Below are 17,584 nucleotides of genomic sequence, written 5' to 3' on the forward strand. Positions count from 1 at the left end.
TTAAAAAGCATATATTAACTTTTTAATCTTATAGTCTGGTTTTTTATCGTTAGTTTTCAAATATAGTAACATAAACTAGAATATTTATAAATAGAGAAGATGATTTATTGTGTATCAACAATAGACTATCTTATAGATATGAACTCTAGTTCATTCATTTTTTTAAACTAACATTTTGTTATATTTATAAATATTTTAAACAATTTTGAGAATAAAGTATATTTATTCAATTTGATTTAACTAAGTCATTCTTCAATTTAATGAATCAAACTCAGTAATATCGTGACATTAAATGAAATTATATGCCCAATACTTGTATAATTCTAAATACAAAGAACTACCTGCATATAAATATATGCACATGTATATGGAAAACAAATCAGACACTGTACATCAGCAAAGCTTACTTGAAAATTCAAGTTCATACTTCACCATAATGTTGGGCACAAAAACTTGGAATAACATTAAATTTTATACACTTTAGCTACAGGTAAAGAATCTTATTATAGCATAATTCCATTTGCCTGAAATGCATGTATGGAAAAGAAGGAAGTAGTGACATTCATTTCAACCAATCAGGAATCAAAATTTACTCATAAAAGCCAGGCAAATCCCAAAAATAAAAGGATTGAGAATATTAACCCATCACCATTGGTATTTTGCAGCAACAAGAACTTCTTCATACTTCTCAGCTGCATGATCCCAACTTAGATCTTGAGTCATCCCTCTTCTCTGGAGTCCTTCCCAGCTCTTCTTGTATTGTTTATAAGTGAGTAAGCAATTCCCTAATGCATGTATTAACTTATTAGCCTCGGCGCTATCAAACGTCCACCCGTATCCCGATTCGTTGAATGGATCGAAAGGTATAACGGTATCTCTAAGACCCCCAACTCTATGAACAACTGGTATTGTGCCATAGTTCATTGCGTAGAGTTGGTTCAGTCCGCAAGGTTCGAATCTTGATGGCATGAGTAAGATGTCTATACCAGCAGTTATTCTGTGTGCCATCTTGATAGAGAAACCAACCCATCCCCGGATTTTGTCGCGATGTTTGTTCTCAAAGTCTCTGAGCATTTGTTCTAAATCTTGTCTGCCAGTACCTAACATGACTAGTTGGACATTCTGACCCACCATCCATGGAATGGCCTCAGCTATTATATCAACCCCTTTCTGTTGATCCAGTCTCCCGATGAAACCAATCAGAGGTATATCCTCACGAATGGGTAACCCGAGCTCCTTCTGCAGTGCTGCTTTACATTGGGCCTTTCCAGTCTGAAGTGTTTCAAGTGAGTAATTTGTGTAACCATCTGATGTAAGGTGAACATCATATTCTGGACTCCACTCTTTTGAATCAATCCCATTCACAATGCCCATCATCTTCCAGTCAATCTCATTGATTATTCCATGTAAACCCCAGCCTCCCTCAGTTGTTTTAAGCTCCCAAGCATATCCATGACTAACTGTGACCACACGATCTGCTGTCTTTAAACCAGCTGCAAAGATATTGAAGTGCTCACCACCAACAGGATCATACAATTTGAAATGATCGATATAATGTTCTGGAAGATCCACATGATAAAAATCATCAACTGGTCCCCGGCCCTGTACAATCAAGAAATGTGGTGAAATACAGGCGCTGGTTTTTTAGGAATTTGAGTCTAAGGATCGTTGTAAGCTTGTAACTATCCTTTAGGTCTTACCCTTGGATTGAACCATTTTATTCTTATTTTGTTAAGCAATGGTTTTGTAAGTTTCTTTTGTATTCTTTCATTTGTTCTCAATAAATGCTGGTTTCTATAACCCAAATGTATATATATGTGTGTGTGTATAATAAATAAATAATCATCAGCCAGAGAACCATGATCAAGGGTTGGAACATCTACTTAAATTTCCATACAAGAGCAACGAATGCACTTTATCTAAATTCCATCTTCCTCCACTCAAATGTTGATTGAAATGTTTGAGCTTCATTAACAATGAAAAGAATTATGACTGAAATTGAATAAACTGCACCAAACTATATGACATACCTGGTGAGCTATGTTGTGAATTACGAGGATCGATCTTGTAAATTTCATAATACCACTGTCTCTATAATATGCTTTCAAATATACAGGTAACAATGCAGTATGCCAATCATTTGCAACGAAAACTAAATTCCCATCTCCATAACATACACCACCACATGGGACATACCAGGGAACCTGGAAAAAATGAAGCAAAACATTACTTTCAAATAACATATGATCTGCTTTTAGATGTACTAAAAAAGTGAGAATATTACTGGAAAATAGCAACTTTCAAATTTAGGACACAACATAAATGTTAGATAGACTTTTTCACATCGGCTAGATCTCTTATCATCATTTGCATCTTCAGAAATTACATCGAAGTACTAAATACTAATGTATTAAAGGTCTTCTAAACATTTCCTTTTTGTGTTCCCAAGTTCCAACTTTATAAAATGTAAAGTGTTTGTGTCCTCTAACTCGTTTCTCATTTTTCATCTTTTAGAAATGGAGGATATAATGGCAGACCTCAAGTATAATCACAATTTCCTAAGGTATTGGACAAGGTTGTCCTCACTTTACCCTTAAATTCAATTTGGTGATTGGTTAATTCAATCATCATTCAAAAATGTTTTGAATTCAGGCTTATTCAAAGATTGATAAGCTAAGTAATACTCATCTAGTTAAAGCATACACCATCATATGTTTGAATCCTCCATCCACATATTCTTGAACTTATAAAAAAAGTAGTAAAAACAAAAATAATCTTCTCATAGGGATTTTGTTATAATATAAATAGGAAAATAATTTAAATATTATTACAAAAAAACTAGCTGTGTACAATTGAAATTACTTATAATCTGTTCTCGATTTGTAACTATTTGGTTTTTAGTTTTTGGTTTTCAAAATTAAGCCTATAAACACTCATTCCACCTCTAAATTTTTTCAAGTAGAGAGGAAAACCAAAAACCAAATGGTGTTAAACGGGGTTTAGAAGTTGGTGTATGTTCACAGTTATAAGTAAAGAGGATAAGAAGCTTTAGGCAAGTCAGTTTATGGGAAAAGTCCATGGAGAGTCCACGCCCGCCTCAATTTGTAGTTTTCTTCCTTCTTTTTGTGAATACTATTTTTCCCTTTGATATCCAATTTTTCCATCGGTCAGCACTCTCCTTCATCTTCATCCCTAATTAGGAGACAACACCGTATTATTCTCAATATCCTCCACTGGAGACTAGTTTGCTTAAATTTGTCAATATAATCTAGCCTCCCTTAGGCCGGATCCAACCTCAACAAAAGAAAAATCCTCTAGATCAACCCTAATGACTCTATAACCAAAGAAATTGTCAAGATTGACCACTGAACACTGACTAACATGCCTCACCCTCTCCCTGCATGGCAACTCAAGCTCCTACCCATTTGCAACCCATCCTTGTTGAAGTTCAAAACAAACTTCAAGTTCAAGGTTGAAAAAATTTCCTTTTCTATGAAGAAAGAAGATTAACATTAATACATGCCTCGTTATAGGCCCCAAGCCACTTTATTGCTTGGAAGAAGGTAATCCTAGCCCCCTTCAAGGTGGGCACCGTTCGGGTAACTTTTCATTGGAACGCCAATCTCTTTTTGCTGAATGGTGTTGGAGAAATGCCCAAAGAAAATCAGCCTTTTGGAGGAACGTTATCCTTATCCTTAACAAATATAGACTCCCCTTAGAATTGGTGGCTGAATTATTGCTCTACAGAAATCTATAAAGATCAGTGGAGAGACATGGAAAACTATGGCCTTCATCACCTTTTAACGCATCCTACAAAACTGATAATGGTTAGAAAATCAGATTCTGGGAAGATCCATGGACTGGTAACACGTCGTTAAGCTCTCTGCTTCTCTCTATCCAGACATTTTCTCTGTTTGCAGATGCTAACAATAGTCAAAAGATTATAAGCTCTCTGCCTTAAGTCGAGCAACTCAAGATCCTGGGACATATCCTTTATAGGAATCTTAGAAGAAAAATTGACCGGTTTCTCTCAAGAGCAACCCTGAGGGCCTCTCTTTCTCTCAATCCCTTCTGGGTTCATGGACCATGGTGTTGGCTTAACTACTGGGGATCTTCATCTGCTAAGCTCCCTGTCAAAGCATTCCCTCAAGGAACTCCTCTCTCCATCACGAGTTCAATTCAATTTTTTGGAGAGGTAAGTACCCAAAGAAGATTATAAAAAACGGGAGAGTTGCTTATGTATTCACAGCATCCAAAAAATAATCCCCATCTCTATCTTTTTCTTGAAGACAATCCTTCCTGTAAGTGGGATAATGAATCCCAGTACCATCTGTTTGTCCATGGCTCTCTTTTGGTTTTTCTTTGAAACTCCCCTCGACTTTCGGTAAGTAGCAGCCTTTTCATTGCAATTTCTCAAGCAATCTTCATTCCCTGCTGCAGAATCACTCTTTCAGAAAGATGAAAAGAATTGTGGCTGAATTTGAATAAAAGTTTTCTTTGGAACACATGGCTTGAGAGGAGGCAGCTTGAATGGATGTTAGGCCTCCTCTCAAGCATGTTTACAAGAGGAAGGGAAGGAAGGGAATTTTCAGACAGATGGGGGCGAGGGGTCTTTCTTGGTACAGTTGTCAGGGGAATGTAGGTATCTTTATGTGTTTTGTTTTAGGGTTAGCTATCTTGAATTGTATGATGAACAATAGTTTCTTTGGTGGAGAGTACAGCTCTCTTATTTGGCTGAGTTATCATTGTAACCTTTTGTGCTTGTTAACCAGAATCCACTCCCCAGTTCTTGTGTGTTTTAGCTGTGTTCCACTTATCATTAGTTTGTTACCTTGCAAAGGAACAAGAGAATTTTCAGTGGAAAGGAGAGAAACCTCATTGATCTTTTAGATCTCATTTTGTATAAAGCAGCCACTTGGTGTAAGAGACATCATTTGTCATTATTTGCTTACCAATATTAATCCTAACTGAAAGAGATATTCGTACACCCCAACCTTGGGTGTCCCATACTTTTGTATATTCCATTGCATTGATGAAATTTTCCCTTTCACATAAATATACATATCTAAATAGATATACATTTTCGCCAGTATTACCTCAATAGCTGCCTTGCAAAAGAGTACCATACGCTTTAATATATCCTGAACAAAAGAGCATTTAAGACATGAATACTTGCAAATGATAATAAATTAATTGCTTGAATGAGGGTAATAAGATTTGGTGAAGACTATGTCAATGTAGTGCCTTAGGAAATTTGTAGCGAGAAGCAAGAAGCAAAACACTGATATTTCAAAGATGAAGAAACATAGTTTAAAGACGGATTAAAATATGGAGAGTTTGCAAAAATAGCAAAAACATTTATGATAATAGAGCCCATGTCATCTACTTTTTTTAAATTGCAAAAAATGACAAATTTAAGAACAGATTACTGTCTGATTACCGTCAATTATTTGTCATCTAATGCAATTTCCCTTAAAATATTGTATTTCCTGTAAAGTTGAATAGGCCACCATTGTATTTATGCAGAAAAATCAGGCTAGAGGCAATGAAATTGAAGATAAACTAAGGTGAACACGTAGTGAATTATCCATGGCAATAAAATGGATCATGTGATAACAGATTGAAATCATCTTTGAACCAAAAATCTAACAATTAAACCAAGGTGGTCCCTAAGGATAACTTGCTATGTTAAAATGACAGGTGCCATCATCTTACCAGACGATCTCCTCCATATATATTCTGCTCCCTGTTGTGAAACGTGCTGTTGTCAATGAAGACAAAGTCCACTCCATCTACATATGTCTGGAAATATGAAACTTCATAGTCCTGCAAGATTAAAGATTCATATATAGGTGATAAAATACTGGAAAAATTGAACTTAACATTACAGCTCAAAGTAAAAGTTCTTGCACCTGTCCGTGCACTTTATATCTTTTTCGAACACCTGTATCTTGGAGACCGGCATAATTTGCATATCGAGGTACTATAACCTACAAAGAAGAAATGAAATATAAATGGGGACCAGAGCTGAGACTAACATATATGATTAAAGTAATTCATCAATTAAGAAACAATTACAACTAATATTGGCATTTGTAGTAGGATTGTTAAATGCAGATTTTCTATTTTTTGTTTAAAGAGCCTAAAAGAACTGGCTGACGAAAATGTTTCTGATGGATGCAAGAGGAAATTTTTTTATGTATGTGAAAAGTACTACCATAACCCTATGCCCACGACGAGCCAAAGCCTTCGGTAAAGAGCCAGCAACATCTCCAAGTCCACCTGTAAGAAATCTTCAAATATCAGCACATAATCCATTTAGAATGTGAAGGGAAGTACATACAAATGAGGTAGGGTGTGTAGACACCTTTTCAAAAAAAAATTATTGTTCACTGACATCTTCAATAATTTAATAGAAATAATCAAAATCATAATCATACGAAGGCAAGCTGAAGTTGAAGGATAAACATAGGCTAAGAGGTGCAATTAATGGAGAAGGATCATGTTTTAAGCAAATTAAACTAGAGATTTATTTATATTACTGGAATGATTGCCGAAGGACAACAACCAAGGCAGAGCAATATTTATATCCTTATCCAATTTATGATATTCTAATCAGTCTTCCCTAATGAGGCAAATACATTCATATAGCAGTTTGAATGTCAGAAATGCTCAGTGAATTTCATAAATCACAAATATTGAACTGTAAATTACTTAGAATATTTTTCAGAGAAGAAAAAGGGAAAAAAAAATTTAGGAACTCTAAAATGTTTTAAATGTTTCCACGGAAGATAAAAAGGAAAATAATCCTAAAATGATTTCACAAGTTAGGATCATCCATTTAATAGTAAAATACCAGTTTTTGACCATGGAGCACATTCCGCAGCAACTATTATAACATTCATAACATTAACCCCAGCCAAAGGAGGAGGCTTAACACCCACGCCAGCAGTTTCAACAGAATCACTATCATCCTTCAAAGTTGGTTCACTTGGTTGTCCGTCCTTTCCTTCTTTTACAGTGGAATGTGAAGATTTACTGGAAAGAAAAGCTGGAACAAAATCCGAAGAGTCTTTCTTTGAGCTGCCTTTTAGCTGATCCTTGGAATCTTGAAGGATTTCGGAAGATTTTGTCTTTAAAGTGCCTTTCAGCTGATCTTTGGGATCTGGAAGAACTTCAGAAAATTTAGTCTTTGAACTTCCTTCCAGCTGATCTTTGGGATCAGGAATAATATCAGAATACGTTGTCTTTGAACTGCCTTTCAGCTGATCTTTGGGATCTGCATTATATATTTTCTTTTTAAGATCTACTACTTGCTTCTCATCATTTTTATCAGATGGCCTACTGGAAGAAGATGGTACAGCATCCAGTTGCTCTCTAACAGCTACATTGCCATTGCTGACAGATAGACTACTTCCATTCAAAACATCAACGCTACTTTCATCATTACGTGAAGGAAAATCAGGACTAGGTAACAAGCCATCCATTTGTTCACTTGAATCTTGTTTTTCCGTGGAGTCAGCAGAAGTACTTTTAATGGATGAAACCAATTTCTTTCTCTCTGCAATCTGCATAACACAGCAAAGTTAAATTCAATGTCAAACTTTGAGCTCCTACAAATGGAAATTCAGGAAAAACATGAATCTTAGGATGGATAACAAGATCATTTTTTGCAAACTATTGCATTAAGTGTAAGAGTACTTCTAAAAAACACAACTGGACATCACAACAATATTTCAGCATAATGTCTGGCCTCCAGTCTGTTATACCTATAGGAGTTAGAACTAGAAGTTTGCACAAGCCAAAATAATGCCTAAGAGAACAGCTAGTACTTACGGTTTTCAGTTTTTATATATAAGTCTGTTTGATGTTTGTTACATGTTTGCCAGCTATATATAAGTTCGTTCCATGTTTATTCTTTTAGGCAGATACGTACAGTTTCTTGTCAGTCTATATGTGAGTATCAGCAAGAGGCTATTATCACTTTTGTCCTAGTAGAATTAGCGGAGGGTAGTAGACCTCTCAACTGTTTGATCAGGGTTTGTAACTCCATTGACTAAATTTCAAAAAAGGTTGTAAATATGATTTCTTACATAGATTTGCCAGTTGGGAGGCCCATTTGTAACCCTTTGGCTTTGTAGGAAAAACCTCGTTCCCCTTCCCCTATTTTTGTACAAATCTCTTTGATCAATTTATTATCAGTTCCTTATCAAAAAGACAAAAGGTTGTCACTATCTTTAGTGATATCACAAAATCTGGGGATTTCCTAACTAGCTAGCTGATCACCATCAGGAAACTCAGGCATCACACTTCATTTTAGTTTATGTGATAGCAAAGCTAAGAACCGAGTTCAACAATGCATAAAGAATAAAGAGAAATGGAATCTTCCACAAAATCAGAATTTCAGAAAGAAGAAGGCAAAATACCTGCTCGAGTAGCTGTTGCTGCATTGCAAGAACCTTCTTACTCTTTTCAATGGTGGCTTGAATAGCTTCGTCTGGATCATCACTCCTTTGACCACTAGAATCCGAAATAGCTGCTCTTGCTTGCATAGGCTTAGGCCATTTCCCACTCCTCACAATCATTTTATCCCCTAGTAAAGCCAATCCTTCCGCAGGCTTCTGATTCTGGGGCTTAAGAGAACAGAAACTCCGATTATAGTTCTTACTAAGAACAAACATGGAGCTCTCAGTCTTGGCCTCGATGGTGAATGGCAGAGATCCTAAAGACGCCATTTCTCAAGGAAAGACAAGAAACCCAAGTGAGAAAATGGAAATTCAAGGACACCCAGATGAAGACCAGATAAAAAGAAGAAATGAAGAGAGGTTTTGAAGGAGAAGAACAATGGGGGATATTCAGAGAAGGAGAATCTAAATGAAAAGGCAGTGAAATTGGTCCCGCAAATAGAGGAATCAGAGATGGGTAATGGAGCTAAGAATCTGTGAGGCCGAAATTAACTGAGAAATTAGGAAGAGAAAATTGGTGGTGGGAAGGAACTGGAAGAGTGACAGCGTTGTTGAGAGGGTGGTCCATAAAAACGTTCAATTGAGAGACGTTCATCCTTCAACTCTTCGTTAACTCAATAAATTGGGCTTATCAACTATCAACAGTGTAATCGGCCACGTTTTCTGATTTGGAAAAACGTGGTTTTTTTTTTCTTTCGTAAAGTTAATAACTTCATTTTCTCGATATCGACGTGAGGATTCAACTCAACTTTGACAAATCAAAATTGAAAATCGCTTAATTTGTCAAGTGGAGATATCAAATCAGATATTGTTACTCTAATTACCTTTTCAATACTCATAGTTTCTATTTTATATTTTACCAACTTTGTGTTCAAATTAAAATTACTTTATTTCAATGTTTGGAATACCTATTATTTACCCTAATAATTCATGTTAACTATTTCAGTTGTAAGCAAATATTGTGGTAAGTTTGGTTGAAACTAAATGATTTTATATGATATATTTTAAAATGTGTAAATAAAACCATTTATGACACCAAAATTAGTTGCAAGGAGCCATTGGTTTATAGCGTTGAGTTAACCATAGTGAACTCCTCTCTGCCCCTCTCGTGAAAAGGGTGTGGTTATTAATTTATTATTATTATTTTCATTTCCAATATATGATATTAAATAACGAGTTGGTATATTATAATAATAATAAATAAAAACAACCCTAAATTTTGAGTAAAATAATTAGAAATTTCATATTCTCTGAACATATAATAAAATAAACATGCATCCTAAACACAAACTTTCTAAACTTAAATTAAAATAGTAGGTACCTCAAACTCATACTATTTAAATTCATATTAAAATAGTATTTACTTCGAACCAGTAACGAATCTAGAAATTCATTTGTAGCATAAAAAGGATGGACAATTTTCACATGATTTTTTTAATGTAAATATGTAAATTTAAAATTTGTATACAAAAAAGAAAAGAAAATAATAAAAAAACAATGCATTTTTTATGGAATATTGGTGAGAGAGTGGAAGTTTGGATCACCCATTTTGTTGCATTTTTTAAAAATTTGTTAGATAACAAACTAGGGCTAGAAAATAAGTTAGGATTATATGTTAGATGAGTTTTTTTTTTTTAAAAAAAAATTATCTTAGTTTTAGGAAATCAAATTATCTTTCATTTAGAAAATAAATTTGATGTTTAGGAAAACAAAACTATTGATATTTGAGAAAAAAAATGTATTTTGTAATAATTTAGGAAGAAATTTGATATTTGAGAATACTTGAAAGAAAAAGTATTGATATTTGGAAGAAGAATTATTTGGTAAAAATAATGGTTGAAGGTAAATATGATTATTTAAAAGTTGAATGAGAATAGCATTTTTAAAAATGCGTGAATCATATAAAAAGTTTGGAATTGATTTTTAGGTGATTTTGTGAAAATTTACGTGGAATTGTCCGGAAATGAGGTTTCACCCCGAAAAGGTAGCACCCTTTTTAAAAAGTCGTTCAATTACTTTTTTATTGGTTCATCTTAAGTGAAATGGATGACTGATATTTAGTTTTTAAAAATCTCGAACTTGTTACCCACCGAGATTTTCAGGGTCTTAATGTTGTTAAACATTTGATATATATAGAATTTGGGTGTTAATATTGTCTAAGATTTTACGGAAAAAGCTCAAATATATGGGATTTCGTTGTTAAATATGTCCAAGATTTCAGGGATAAAGTTCAAATATAGATTCACTTTTTTTTTTTTTTTTTTTTGCCAATTCTATACCAAAAAAACCCTTATATAAAATATAATTATCTAAATAAATAACTTCTCAGTTATCTTATGGTGTTAAAGATCTGCAAAGATTATGGTAAGATACATTCCAATTTTGTTACCCTAAACCTACTACTACGTATGGGAAGATCTGCCGTAGAAGAAGACCCAATGATGAAAAGAATAATAAATCTTTTAACTAAATCTCAGGTACCGGAGTTGAGCGAAAGTTTATAAGTGTGCTTAGTTTGTTTGCTCATATTTCTCACCATTCTCCAAAAATTTTCCTTGTCTAAATTCTAATGCCGTCTCTCGGAATTCTTCCCAAAGAAGTGATGATCGAGATTCTCTCCCAACTTCCTCCCGAATCTCTACTTCGTTTCAGGTGCGTTAACAAATCCTGGAATGCACTGATCAATGACTCTAAATTCGGAGCAAAACACTACTCCAATTCTCAACGGTGCAAACACGTTTTTCTCTGGTGTCCTCGCATTGACACAAAGGTAAATACCTTCTCCTTCCTCGAATTACCCCTTTCACTCAATTCATCAATGTCCTTTTTCGATATTGATTTCCCATTGAACGAGTATTTTCGGTCGGTAGAAATCATTGGGCACTCTCACGGCTTAATTTGCCTCATTGTTCGTCATTGGGACATTTACCTCTGGAATCCCTTGACTAGAGAGTTTCGTAAACTTCCACCGTCGGTTATAGTCCATCCTCGTGACAGGTACAATTCGTTTATAAAGGCAGTTGGATTTGGGTACGATTCAAAATCTATGGATTTTAAAGTGGTTAGGTATATGGGTTTAGAAGAACCTGGATTTTATTATACTTCCAAAGTCGAGATTTATGATTTGAGCAAAGATAAATGGAGAGAAATTGAAAGTCCTTTTCTTACCCATAGATTTTGGAAGCCTTGTTTTAATATGTGTCATGAAGGAACATGTTACTGGTGGGGGCTGAATGAAGAAGGTATCAAGACTCTAGAGACATTCCACATGAGCGATGAGGTTTTCGGCCAAATTCAGGTACCCAATGATTTCAATGTGATAGATAAGTGTTTAGGGATTTTTAATGGATCCATTGTCCTGTTTCCTTATCTATATAAAGGATATGATAGAATGTTCAACGTGTGGAAGATGGAGAAAGATGAACTCGGTGGGGTTTCATGGTCAAAAACGACATTGACAATTGGGTCGGTTTTTGGAATTGACAAGGCATGGTTGATTGTGAACTCCGAAGCACTTGTTATGGAGGTCAATGAAGGAGGATTGATTTTGTACAATGATACTATTGCTACTACTTTTGTTAAGAGTTTGGTATGAAGGAGGAAATAACATCATTTATGAATTTTGAATTAATCACTTAGCTTTTATACAAAATTCTATAAAAATTCACTAGATACTTTAATTCTTCACTAGATACTTTAATCCTTTTAACTTTTTATCGATGTTGTCGTGGTCTTTGTGATATATATATACAAGGAATGACATTTATTTTTATTGGGTATGAGGTATTTTAGATGGTTCTACATTTATTTTTGTGTGTGTTGAGGGGTCTGTTTGTGGAAATCAAAAACCAAAATCTGATTAATCCATTTGAAAGTTGAGGTAGGTATGATTCTTATTCCAATTGTTGAAGAAAGGAAAAGAAAATGAAAATACCATTAAAGAAACAAAGAAAACACACTCAAAAAATAATTGAAAGAATTTAAGAGTTTGAGCAGATAAGAAAGTGGAAAACTAGTAAGGGAATCGGGGAAGAGAAGTCTCAAAAGAAGATTAATAATAATAAGCCAAAACCTTGAAATGACAACCAAAGTGGATCTTCAAATGCAACCAAAGTGAAAGTTGATGAGTGATTCGGTGGATCATTGTGGTAATTTCGCGTATTGATGATGTAAGATGAAGGGAAAGTTCTCGTGGTCTTTGTGAAACCAAAGTGAAGTAGGGAATTTAACCACACAAGTTCACAAGTGGTTGAGGCAAGCAATCTATATTCAACTTCAGTTGAGGATCAAGATACAACACTCTACCTTTTGGACTTTCAAGAAATGAGGGTGTCTTCCATAAAGATGCAGAAACTAGAGGTGGATTTCCTGGTTTCATGGCATGATGCCCAGACGGAGACAACAAAGGATTTTACTGGAAGCTCTTTAATTTGTCGGAGAAGTAAGAAATTATTTTCCTTGGTGAAGACTTTAGATATCTTAGTAGATTGTGAGCAACTACCATATGAGATATGCAGGGTTTAGCCATAAGTTGGCTGAGTTTGTTTACCGCAAAAACAAAGTGAGATGGTTAAGTAAAATAATCTTCTAATAATTAGCCTTCCATATGATGAAGGGTGTCATCTAGAACAATCTTTTGAACTCTTTAATTTTACGTGAGGGTCCATATTGGAATTGAAAGAAGTTTAGTTGCTAGCAGCCCAACATCTTGTAGTACCTATGTAGTGTAATATCTTTATGGATATTCCTCCCTTGGATCAAGCAAGTTCTAGAGTACCCAAGAAATATACCCGAGGGGGCTAAGGTTCTTGAGTTTAAACTTTTCATGTTGTAAGGTCTTAACTTGACTGATCTTGCTAAGACATCCTTAGTTCTCAATCCAAAGATCTAAACTATTAACGTAGCAATAACTTTTGAAATAAGAAACTAACACCTTATATTAATTTAGATTAACCAAGAGAAAGTTATGATTATGTTAAATTGAATAACTTGCATGCATTCTATCACAAGAATTGCAAATTAAGGAAAAACTCTCAAAATGAGATTTTAAATTGCATTTATCAAAAGTCTTGTGCTTACAAATGAAATGATAAAGACATTATATAGACTTGTAGAGATTCTATCCTAATTAATGGTAGTTACCATAACTTGTTAAATTAAAACAAATGAAAATACAATAAAATTGTGATATTAAGTAAGTCGTGAAGTTTTCAAATTGTTGGTTTCAAGGAATGTCTACCCATAGTCCACTTCAATTGAGAAAACATTGACATTCAATACTTCAATTGAGGACGATCTGACATTATCCATTCTTGTACATGAAAAATGAATGATTCATTAATCTTTGATGTCTTTGATTTTGTAATTGGCTTGTATTGAACATCACGATTCTTATTAGATATGTTGTTCATTTGCTCCCGTTATGACTACGTCATCAACATACACTAACAAGACAACGAGTGTTCTCCTTTTTCATGAACAAATAAGGAGTAATCAACTTTTGCATTGAGTAAAACCAAGAGCTATCAGGGGAGAATTTTGCATACTACGTGGTTATTTTTTATTTTCATTTTACACAATATGATATTTAAATAAGGAGTTGGTATATTACAATAATAAAAAAAACCATAAAATTTGAGTAAAATAATATGTGCCTCATTCTCTCTTAACATATGATAAAATAAGCATGCATCATAAACACAAACTTTCTAAACTTATATTAGAATGGTATGTACCTTAAACACATACTATTTAAATCCACGTTAAGATAGTATTTACTTTTATCATAGACGATTCACCTTCATATACATATGATTATTACTCTATATATAGATTATAATAACTAAACATATGATTAACCAAACATTAAATGTTTAAATTTTAAATTCATTTCAAAAAAATGTTTAGAAGGAAATGTATTATTGAAAAACATTTTCTTCTTAATTCAATAGACCCTAAGTAATCTAAACCAAACACATCCTTAGTTAAAAGTTTTCTAGTTGCATCTTGCCTTATTACCTATCATGATTTTGCTAATTTTTGTATGTAATATTTCAATATTGAAATTATACTGTAAATTTTTAGCAAATTTTTGTTTCACACAATTTCAAATGAGTTTTCCAATTATCAAAATAGAATTTTCATTATTTTAAAATTTTGATATATCAAATTTTGCAGATAAGATAAATAGATTTTTCAAATTAATTCAGCATTTAAAATTTTTGATACATATCAAATTTTGGAGATAAGATTTGAGATATATATAGAATTTCAGTTTTAATGTTGCCTAAGATTTTACTGAAAAAGCTCAAATATATGGAATTTAGTTGTAAAATATGTCCAAGATTTCAGGGATAAAGTTCAAATATATATAAATGTGTTATTTTGTTCATCGACATTCACTTGCCAATTCTTTACCAAAATCCTTATGTAAAATATTGTAAATCTTATATAGAATTCATATTTACAGAAATTTTAAAATTGATTTAGTGATTATCTAAATAAATAATTTCTCGGTTATCTTATGGTGTTAAAGATTTGAAAAGATAATGGTAAGAAACATTTGAATTTTGTTACCCTAAACCTACTACGTACAGGAAGATCTGCCGTAGAAGAAGACCCAAATGATGAAAAGAATAACAAATCTTTTAACTAAATCTCCGCTAGGGGAGCTGAACGAATGTTTATAATTGTGCTTACTTTGTTTGCTCACATTTCTCATCATTCTCCAAAATTTCCTTGTCTAAATTCTAATGGCCTCTCTCGGAATTCTTCCAGAAGAAGTGATGATCGAGATTCTCTCCCAACTTCCGCCGGAATCTCTCCTTCGTTTCAAGTGCGTTAACAAATCCTGGAATGCACTGATCAATGACTATAAATTCGGAGCAAAACACTATTCCAATTCTCGTCGGCGCAAACATGTTTTTCTCTGGTGTCCTCGCATGGACACAGAGGTAAATACCTTCTCCTTCCTGGAATTACCTCTCTCACTCAATTCATCAGTGTCCTTTTTCGATATCGATTTCTCATTGAACGAGTATTTTCGGTCAATAGAAATCATTGGCCATTCTCATGGATTAATTTGCCTCAGCGTTTGCCATTGGGACATTTATTTGTGGAATCCCTTGACTACAGAGTTTCGTAAACTTCCGCCGTCGATTATTCTCCATCCTCGTGACAGCTACAGTTCGTTTACGAGGGCTATTGGATTTGGGTATGATTCAAAATCTATGGATTTTAAAGTGGTTAGGTTTATGGGTTTTGCAAAAGAACCTGAATTTTATTACCGAACAAGAGTAGAAATCTATGATTTGACCAAAGATAGATGGAGAGAAATTGAAAGTCCTTTTCTTGGTCATAGATTTTGGAAGCCTTGTTTTAATATGTGTCACGAAGGAACATGTTACTGGTGGGGACTTAGTGAGGAAGGTATCGAGACTCTAGAGACGTTCGACATGAGCGATGAGGTTTTCGGCCAAATTTCGATACCGGAGGATTTTGATGTGATTGCTGACGGCCCAAAGTGTTTAGGTGTTTTTAATGGATCCATTGTCGTGTTTCCTTATCCATATAAAGGATATGATACAATGTTCAACGTGTGGCGAATGGGGAAAGATGAATTTGGTGGAGTTTCATGGTCAAAGATATTGACAATTGGGTCTGTTTTCGGAATTGAGAAGGCATGGTGGATTGTGAACTCGGATGAACTTTTTATGGAGATCAACAAAGAAGGATTGATTTCGTATAATAATAGTAAAAGCCAATGCTTGAAGCTTCCAACCAGTTGCTTTGCTACTGCTTTTGTTAAGAGTTTGATATCGATAAATAGAGGTAACCTCATTTATGAATTTTGAACTTATGCTTTAGCTTTTACACAAAAATCAGGTTTGTTGTTTACTTTGTGTTGACAATACTCGTGGTCTTTGCCATATATATAAGGAATGACATTTATTTCTATTGTCAGAAGTATTTTAGATGGTTCTACAGGCAAAATTATTAGAATTTCTGTCTAAACAGTAAATGATTACTTTTCCTACAATTTTCTTGTTTATTAATAAAATTGTCAAAAATAGAACATTTTCCAAATATTTACTTCTCATAAAAAAAGTTAAAAAATTTCTATCTATTATTTTGATTCTCTTCAAGAAACCACAATTGCCTCATATTCTGGACTCCACTCTTCTTAATCAATCCCATTCACAATGCCCATCATCTTCCAGCCAATCTCATTGATTATTCCATATAAACCCCAGCCTCCCTCGATGTTTTAAGTTCCCAAGCATATCCATGACTAACTGTGACCACACGACCTGCTGTCTTTAAACCAGCTGCAAAGATATTGAAGTGTTCACCACCAACAGGATCATACAACTTGAAATGATCGATATAATGTTCTGGAAGATCCACATGATAAAAATCATCAACTGGTCCCCGGCCCTGTACGATCAAGAAATGTGGTGAAATACAGGCGTTGGTTTTTAGGAATTTGAGTCCAAGGATAGTTGTAAGCTTGTAACTATCCTTTAGGTCTTGCCCTTGAATTGAACCATTGTTTTCTTATTTTTTTAAGCAGTGGTTTTGTAAGTCTCTTTCGTATTCCTTCATTTATTCTCAATAAAGGCTGGTTTCTAAAACCCAAATATATATGTATGTGTGTGTGAATGTGTGTATAATGAATAAATAAATAATCATCAGCCAGAGAACCATGATCAAGGGTTGGAACGTCTACTTAAAATTTCCATACAAGAGCAACGAATGCACTTCATCTAAATTCCATCTTCCTCCACTCAAATGTTGATTGAAATGTTTGAGCTTCACTGACAATGAAAAGAACTATGACTGAATTGAATAAAATGCACCAAACTATATGACATACCTGGTGAGCTATGTTGTGAATTACGAGGATCGATCTTGTAAATTTCATAATACCATTGTCTCTATAATATGCTTTCAAATATACAGATAACAATGCAGTATGCCAATCATTTGCAACGAAAACAAAATTCCCATCTCCACAGCATACACCACCACATGAGACATACCAGGGAACCTGGAAAAAATGAAGTAAAACATTACTTTCAAATAACATATGATCTGCTTTTTAGCTGTACTACAAAAAA

General features: G+C 34.0%; 3 protein-coding genes across 5 annotated transcripts; 2 read left to right on the top strand and 1 right to left on the bottom strand.

Annotated features, from left to right (window-relative positions):
* Positions 1-342: 342 nt before the first annotated feature.
* LOC101213691 (granule-bound starch synthase 2, chloroplastic/amyloplastic) lies at positions 343-9,068 on the bottom strand. Its single transcript, XM_011653933.2, has 8 exons — positions 8,427-9,068; positions 6,857-7,568; positions 6,218-6,282; positions 5,913-5,990; positions 5,716-5,826; positions 5,097-5,141; positions 2,031-2,204; positions 343-1,602 (listed from the first exon to the last, which is right to left on the bottom strand). Exons 1-8 carry the CDS (start codon positions 8,733-8,735, stop codon positions 646-648), a joined length of 2,451 nt encoding a protein of 816 aa, XP_011652235.1. The 5' UTR covers positions 8,736-9,068; the 3' UTR covers positions 343-645.
* Positions 9,069-10,731: 1,663 nt separating this feature from the next.
* On the top strand, positions 10,732-12,145 carry LOC101213456 (putative F-box protein At3g21120). Of its 2 annotated transcripts, XM_031882151.1 has the most exons (2): positions 10,732-11,763; positions 11,846-12,064. In XM_031882151.1, the coding sequence occupies exons 1-2, from the start codon at positions 11,035-11,037 to the stop codon at positions 11,921-11,923; spliced, it is 807 nt and encodes a 268-aa protein (XP_031738011.1). In that variant the 5' UTR covers positions 10,732-11,034; the 3' UTR covers positions 11,924-12,064. The 2 variants fall into 2 exon arrangements, with proteins under 2 accessions (XP_031738011.1, XP_004147500.2); XM_004147452.3 differs by having other exon boundaries at positions 10,732-12,145.
* Positions 12,146-14,982: 2,837 nt separating this feature from the next.
* LOC101221497 (F-box/kelch-repeat protein At3g23880-like) lies at positions 14,983-17,192 on the top strand. Of its 2 annotated transcripts, XM_031882071.1 has the most exons (3): positions 14,983-15,418; positions 15,556-16,295; positions 16,793-17,192. In XM_031882071.1, the coding sequence occupies exons 1-3, from the start codon at positions 15,333-15,335 to the stop codon at positions 16,843-16,845; spliced, it is 879 nt and encodes a 292-aa protein (XP_031737931.1). In that variant the 5' UTR covers positions 14,983-15,332; the 3' UTR covers positions 16,846-17,192. The 2 variants fall into 2 exon arrangements, with proteins under 2 accessions (XP_031737931.1, XP_004151361.3); XM_004151313.3 differs by having other exon boundaries at positions 14,986-16,295.
* The last annotated feature ends 392 nt before the right edge of the window (positions 17,193-17,584 follow it).

This window comes from Cucumis sativus, chromosome 3 (assembly GCF_000004075.3).
Source record: "Cucumis sativus cultivar 9930 chromosome 3, Cucumber_9930_V3, whole genome shotgun sequence".
In the NCBI taxonomy this organism is placed as follows: domain Eukaryota; kingdom Viridiplantae; phylum Streptophyta; class Magnoliopsida; order Cucurbitales; family Cucurbitaceae; genus Cucumis; species Cucumis sativus.